At 52.7% G+C, this 7,012-nt stretch overlaps 1 protein-coding gene across 2 annotated transcripts; it reads left to right on the forward strand.

Annotated features, from left to right (window-relative positions):
• The first annotated feature begins 248 nt into the window (after positions 1-248).
• LOC147235507 (uncharacterized) lies at positions 249-6,770 on the forward strand. Of its 2 annotated transcripts, none has more exons than XM_086177125.1 (5): positions 249-1,798; positions 2,696-2,883; positions 3,590-3,732; positions 4,825-4,936; positions 5,213-6,770. In XM_086177125.1, the coding sequence occupies exons 1-5, from the start codon at positions 376-378 to the stop codon at positions 5,330-5,332; spliced, it is 1,986 nt and encodes a 661-aa protein (XP_086033251.1). In that variant the 5' UTR covers positions 249-375; the 3' UTR covers positions 5,333-6,770. The 2 variants fall into 2 exon arrangements, with proteins under 2 accessions (XP_086033251.1, XP_086033258.1); XM_086177132.1 differs by having other exon boundaries at positions 2,702-2,883.
• Positions 6,771-7,012: the final 242 nt, after the last annotated feature.

Consider the following 7,012-nt stretch of genomic DNA (forward strand, 5'->3'; position numbering starts at 1 on the left):
TCTTTTCCCCCCTGTTTTTCTCTTCCTCCTCCAGGTTGTTTCTCAAACACCTGAGTGCATGTGAGGTGGAGGAAGAGGACAAAAAGGCAAGAAGAGAAGGAGCCATCGTCCTGAGGTCATCGCCACCCTCTCTCTCTCTCTCTCTCTCTGTTCTCCATTTTCTTGTTTCTTTGTTGAGATGAGAGCCGGTGGAACTTTGGCCAGAGGTCCCACCGTCTCCCCCGTGCACGCCTTCCCCCACCGCCGTTCCCTGCCGAGCTGCGGATCCCCTACAGACTCATAGTGGGCAGCGGAGGGACGCCATAGCGGCGGTGGGGTTCAACTCCACTGGAGGTTTACACCACAGGCAGGTGGACGCGTCTGACGGCGAGCGCCATGTTGCAGCAGAACAACAACAACAACCACCCTTGCCTGTCGGGCGCCGCTCCGGCTGTCCTCCACGGCTGCTCCCGGGCGGCACCTCCCTTCACCAGCCGCCTGGAGCTGGGGGACTTGCCATTGCTGCGCGGCCTCCGGGCCTGGGCCCTGTGCTCCAGGAGCCGTTGCAAACCCAGCGGGGAGCAGCCTGCCGCCGCCACAGGCCGGCGAGTGCCCTGCCCCAGGCCCGCGGACCTGTACCTGAGAGGGGGCTGGGGTTCCGAAGGCTACGGACTCCCCCTGTGTGTAGACGCGAGGCAGGCCGGGATCGGTGCCCTGATGACAGTCGCCACGCTGAAGACGTCGGAGGGCAACGGGAAGACGCAGACACAGTGCCTCTTCTTGCGGACGGAGAAGGGGAGCTGCCTGTACCCAGCGGCGAAGCCTGGGTCAGTGCCACCATGGCCCAGAGGTGGGGGAGGGATGGGGTCGGCGCCGCCGGCACAGCCCGCGACCCAGTGGGCCAACAGAGCCTGCTCAGGACGAAGGTGGAGGAGGTCTGGGATGGCAGGCACCCGGGACCCGAGCCGCGAGGAGGAGCCAGGCAGAGGCGAGAAGCTGCCGGCCCCACAGCAGGAAGAAGCGTACCCGGCCACACCCTCCCCCCCTCGCCCACAGCCGTCATGGCAGCCCGGAGGCCCGAGAGGAGACTCCCAGGTGAAGGAGTGGCGGGAGGATGAGGAGGAGGCAGGGTCCGGGGCCAGAAACCACGGCGATGGTGGTGGAGTCCGGCACGACAAGGAGCCGAGCTCCGGGACGTTAATGCTCCCCGAGGTAGGAACCGTGGCAGCCATCCGTCCACGTTCTTACGGCACAATTGTAGAACCGGAGAACCCGGGAGGCCCCACTGGGGGGGGCTGCTGTTCTGCCGCTGACCATCAGGGGGAAGCATGCTGTCACAGCAACCGCAGAGGACCTGAGGGCTCGGCTGCAGAGCCTGAGGAGGAGGGGGAGGAGAAGGAAGGAGGAGGCATGGGGGTTCTCCAAGAAGGGGTTCCTCACCGGACCGACTCTGGTGGGAATACAGGAGGAGGAGGAACCTCCAGGGCAGATGAAGACCTCCCACTCGGAGAAGGGGTGGGCGGGAGAGTGAAGCAGGACCCCGGCGCCGACATCTCTCTCGCTCCCCCTGCTGCTAAACCTACCTCCTCCACGCCCCTTGCGGGCGCCACAGTGATCAGCCCACCCTGTCCGGAGGCGGTGGAGGGACGGCTGGGAGCGGCAGGAGGCAGGAACGGGACTGGAGACCTGGAGAGTCTGGAGAGGAGGGCAGGCGAGGAGGAGGAGGAGGAGGAGGAGGAGGAGGATGAGTTTGGATTGTTCATGCAGGCAGAAGCAGACAGGTCTGTCCCGGTGCACCATGGGAGCAAAGAGAGTGTGGGTGAGTCTCAGGTCTTTTTTTTACTCTTTCTCTCTCCCTTTCTCTCTCTCTCTCTCTCTCTCTCCTTCTCGCCCCCTCTCGTTCCTCTACTGTTCTCCCTACACGTGATGGTCAGGTGGTTCAGGAGGTCTCCTTGATGCCACTGAGAACAGCAGGAGCAGACCCCCTCGTTAATCCGGCTAACCTGGTCTTACCTTAACTACCCTGCCGCACACTGATCCAACCTGTCGAGCTGTGCTTTTAAAAACAAAAACAACCACCATCATGTGTTCAAGGGGTCAAAGGTCAGTCTCGGGGGGTTCCCGGCCCGGGTTAAGCCCTGCCCCTCACCCCAGCAATGGCTGTGATTGGCATTTTCCCTACCTCAAGCCCAAAGCCTTGCGGTACTTCACAGAGGAGTGGGTTACCGGTGGGCTTTTCACGAGGACGTCGGGTTTCAACCCACACAGGAAGCAGGAAGCTGTACGATGAAGACGCTGTAGAACCTCAGAACCTTTGAAACCTGGAATCCTGCATCTGCCACCAGAACCAGCTGTGAGATTGTCTTGAACCTCTGTTCCAGTTGATCCAAGGTGCCCCCCTGTGGTCACATGATCACATTTGCTGTTATGTAACTGCTTACCTTCTGGATTAAGCTAGCAGCATTCCTGTTCTCTGCTGAGAACCTGCTGAGGGTTCTCCTTCTCTGGCGGGAAGGAGACTGTTAATCAGCCCTGACCTGGATTCCAGAGGATTCTGGAGCACAGGAGGCGGGTATCTGGCCGGGGGGCGGGACTTGACTTAAACGGGTCATCACACACATCTGACCGTTCCCCCTCTCACTCCCATCTGCGGAAAATTCAGTGATCCTTATGATGATCTTCACCCGGACTGACCGGACCTTCTCTTGTGTTTGAGGAAAAGCAGAGGGAAACTGCGTGGCGAGTGGCTGGAAGCAGAGCTGGACTGCCGGCGCCTTCCACCAATCGGACGATGGCTGGGCAGCGTTTCCTCAGGACGTGCCAGACGGCGGTCAGGACCCGGCGGGACAGTGGTGGCCGGCGAGCTCCAAGGAAGAGAACCGGGAGCCTTCACACTCCTGCCTGGTAACATCTCTACCTTATTACGCAGCTGTAACATAGGAATCCATTCTTTGCCCCTCAGGTATAACCTTGGAGCGACTTAACATCAATCTTTTGTTGATGCTTGTTTTCTGTGTGATTTTGGGGTAGCTGGGAATTTTGTGTGTGTTTTGGGGTGTAAGGAATTCTGTTTTTTTGTTTTTTTACCTGGAATTGAGTGGGAACAGTTAGTTGTATTGCAGGCTTGTGTGGCGTCAACAGCTATAGCTTTTTAAACAGACGTTTTACTGTCAACCAGGTGTTTTCCCTGACTAAAGCACTACAATATTATGATCCATTTGAATATTGAAGTTCGAAAAATACAAAACATTTGCAAAACGGAGTCAATTCTGAATCCTTTGGATGGACGATAGGGAAATTCTCACAATTTAAGTGTGTATTTTAAACTCCTAAACTCCAATTGAATTGGCTGGTGGGTGTAATAATATTGGGTTTCCAAGCAAAAACACTTAGTAATTGGGGTACCATTGTGGGGGGGGGGTTATGAAAATTCACCCTCAGGCATTGTTTTTTAGCAACTGCCCAGTTCAAAACAAGCAGTTATTTTCTAGCTAATTTTTTAAGCTCATTTATTTCTACCAGCTCCAGCCAAAACGGGATGATTTAATGCTTTTGTGTTTGAAATATTTTAACCCCTGCTCCCTACCCCACTGATGATGCTCTCATGCAGGCGGCGCTCTTTGCCGAGGCCTTCCCGTCGCCGTCGGGCTCCTCCTCCTCCTCCTCTGCCCATGACCCCGGTCACGCCGCCAGCGTCCCCACGCTGACCCAGCTCCTCAGGGGCCGTGCCAGCAGTGACCACAGTGACCAAGGGTGAGTCCACCCTCCATTGCATCAATCCATTAGGGCAGTGTTTCTCAATAATTTTCTGTTACGGCCCCCCAAGCAAGAAGAAAACAATTCACGCCCCCCCACTCTCCGCCGCGACTATAGATAATATCATTTGTCTATAAATTGTTATAAGTACACCTCTGCATAAAATTATATCCCTATTAAAATTAAAGAAAACAAAAAAGAAAGAAATATAGTTCAATTTACAACAAAGAACAACTTTATTAACATTGTTTTAAATCTGTAACAGAAAAGATTTTAAGTGTTAAGTTATCTCGTCTCCTACTGTAGTCACAGTGAAGCCAAACGCCACATAGGCATCGTCATATTTCCTCGTCTTAGCTTTCGGATGACTTTCTTTTGTCTCATTATCTTCGTCTCTCTTTTCAATTTTTCAAGTTGTCTCTTGAGGGTTTGTTAACTGCACTTCATATCGCCTGCTCGGTGCGAAAAAAAAACCCTACATCATAGAGCTAATACTGCCTGCCTACACTCTGACAAAGAGAGCGCCACTGCCAATTACTGTAGTGGATGTGCAATTACACTTTAATCCAGTATAGCAAAAAAAAAAGCATGTTGCCCAAGGTCACATGCCCCCCCCTAGCATCGACCCCCCCCCGGGGGGCTCCCCCCACTATTTGAGAAGGACTGAATTAGGGGGACAAACAAGTCCTATGCCAAAGTACTATCATCTATGTGTATTTCTCATATACACACTGTGCGTGTGTGTGTTTAATTCTTGCCATCTTTTTAACCCGAATGATGCGAAACAATGTTTACGCTCATTGACAAATTTGATAAATGTCTTCATCTAGTGGCCGAACTGGGTACTGTGAGATAAAGTTGGACCATCTGAGCTTTTTTTTTTGTTTTGTTTTTTTCTCTTGTCTTATTTTCCTTTTTGAAACCTGGATCTAATAAAGGGGAGGGTTTCATGTAATCTTTCGGAGGGTTCTGAGTGTCATGGACACCTGCAGGCGACCTCCCTGGTTCTCTCAGGTTTCTGACTGCAATGTGACAAAGACAGTTTTTCACGGAAAGTCCCTTGATGCCACCATGTCCTCCATCCCCCAGGCTGTTGGACCGCTTCTATGACCTGAACAAAATTGCCGGGAGGCATCGGCGTGGCGGTGGCGTGACCAGCAGCCTGCTGCTGAGGACGCTACATTTGCGGCAGCCGCTCACAGTGAGTCACTTCCTGTCAAGTCACGGCGTTAAACACAAGCTCATTTCCTTCCTGGGTTCTCCTTTTTTCATCAAAAAAAACCCTGCGGGTTCCTTGAAGACCCTGAGTTGTCTGAAAGAGTGAATGAGAGGGTGAATTATTGGATGTTTGGCTGCAGCCACATAAAGCCTTGCCTCTCAGCTGGGATTATCTCCGTGCCCACCTGCGTTGTAGATAGTTAATGATGAGACCTTCTGTATTTACAAATTCATGCTTCTCATTCTCTTGCCTCTGCAGGACAGCAGACCTGTCCCCCCCACCAGCCCCTCCTCCAGCCTCTCCTCGGCCAATCAGCACCCTTGGAGCACAGTTGCTAAGCGGCGGCTGTCCTACGACTGCAACCGAAACATGGAGTAACTCCAGCTTCTGCTCCAGTGGGAGTCCTGCCTGCCGCCGGTCCACCTGAAGACCTGCAGGTTCTCAGTCCAGCTAGGCAGTCGGGGCCGGTGTTGGAACTGAACGCCATGAGGCTTCTCTTCACGCCATCACTTTTCATCAACTTCTTGCCATCTTTGGGCTCCCATGAAGGATACAGCCTACAGAGTGAAGCCACGCAGCGCTGCTGACAGTGTGTGTGAGTGTGTCTGTCTGTGTGTGTTGGGGTTGTGAGTTGCACATGCGAGGTCAGGAGCTCAGACACCTGCAGGTGTCACTCTGCCATCAGGTGTTGCTGTGCATACAAGTGTTGCTCCACCTAAAAGTGTCGCTCTGCCAGCAGGCATTGCTCTGCCTGCAAGTGTCATTCTGAATCACTGCTCATCACCTGAAGGCAGGTGTCACTCTGCCTGCAGGTAGAGAGAGAGTGACACCTGCCTTCCGGTGTTCCTTATACCTGCCCATATCAATCTGCCTGCAGCCATCGCTCTACCTTTAGGCTTTGCTCAACCTGAAGGCGTCACTCTACCTGCAGGTGTCAATGTGCATGCAGTCATCAGTCCGCCAGCAGGTGTAACTCTCCTACCAGGCATATCTACCACAGGTGCCGGTCTTCTAGCAGGTAGACAAGATGCCTAATGCAGAGCGACACCTACGTGCACAGCCCCCGCCCCCCTGCATCTCCAATCCACCAGGGCTGCAAAGTGACCACGCACACAGGAAAAGAAAATGGTGAAAGAAAACAAAATGTGTGTGTGTGTGTGTGTGTGTGTGAATGACCTTTGTAACTGCAGGAAATCTTTGTTCAAACAAACAACCGGAGTTTTTTTCTGACAGGTGATGAGGGCCGTTGGGGGGGGGGAGGGGTACGGGGGTAAGGAGGGGGCTGTTCCCAGCCATCATTGGCTTGCGTTGTCTCCGTTCATCATGTGACACCTTGGAGGATTAGGCCCGTCTTCCAGAGCGTGACAGCGAATGCACTGATAGAGGAGTCGGTTGGTGAGGCGTTCAAGTTCAGGAGGAACCGTCGCCTCTCATTTTTCAGACATAAAGACGTCTCCTTCACTTCTCTCGTCCTTCACTTTCCCGCTTTAGTTTCTGGCCCCTTTTTCCTGTATTTAAAAAGAAACTCATAAATGAACAAAAGCAAACAAAATTTGTTTTTAGGAGACAAATGTTCACTGTTTGTGATGGCGCGATGGCCATTTTTAGCCCACACCTCTTTATCCTGCTGTCAAGGAAATACAGGTGTGTGTGTGTGTGTGTGCGTGTGCGTGTGAGCGAGCGTGCGCGTGCACGGCAGCCATTTTTATGAACTATAAATTCTTGAAACGACAGAGATAAATATTTTCTGAGCTGTTGGGAGGAGTGATGAGTCGGCGCCTTGATACCCGATGTAATAAATTGATTACCACTCGAAGCCTTTGTCATGGTGCTCAGACATCTCTCCACTGTCTGACCGGAAACCCCCGACCATTGCCTGCAAATGTCCAGTTCTGACAGGAAAGCATAGAGGAGATGAGTCACAGTGAAACTACTCTTATATACTGTATATATACTCTTATATTGACATCGCCCCCTATATGGCAGATGTGTTTGCTTGCTCAAAATGCGCTGAGGACAGCAAAGTAAGATTTCATTGTATGAGAAAACACACTTCCA

Source organism: Fistularia commersonii, chromosome 3 (genome assembly GCF_037954325.1).
Source record: "Fistularia commersonii isolate RoL2024-O1a breed Wild chromosome 3, RoL_Fcom_v1.0, whole genome shotgun sequence".
In the NCBI taxonomy this organism is placed as follows: Eukaryota; Metazoa; Chordata; class Actinopteri; order Syngnathiformes; family Fistulariidae; genus Fistularia; species Fistularia commersonii.

Excerpts from the sequence above, each read along its gene's own strand:
- LOC147235507 (XM_086177125.1), top strand. The coding sequence starts at position 376 with ATGTTGCAGCAGAACAACAACAACAACCACCCTTGCCTGTCGGGCGCC. Across the intron at positions 3,733-4,824 it reads AGTGACCACAGTGACCAAGG|GCTGTTGGACCGCTTCTATG; the intron begins GTGAGTCCACCC and ends TCCATCCCCCAG. Across the intron at positions 4,937-5,212 it reads ATTTGCGGCAGCCGCTCACA|GACAGCAGACCTGTCCCCCC; the intron begins GTGAGTCACTTC and ends TTGCCTCTGCAG.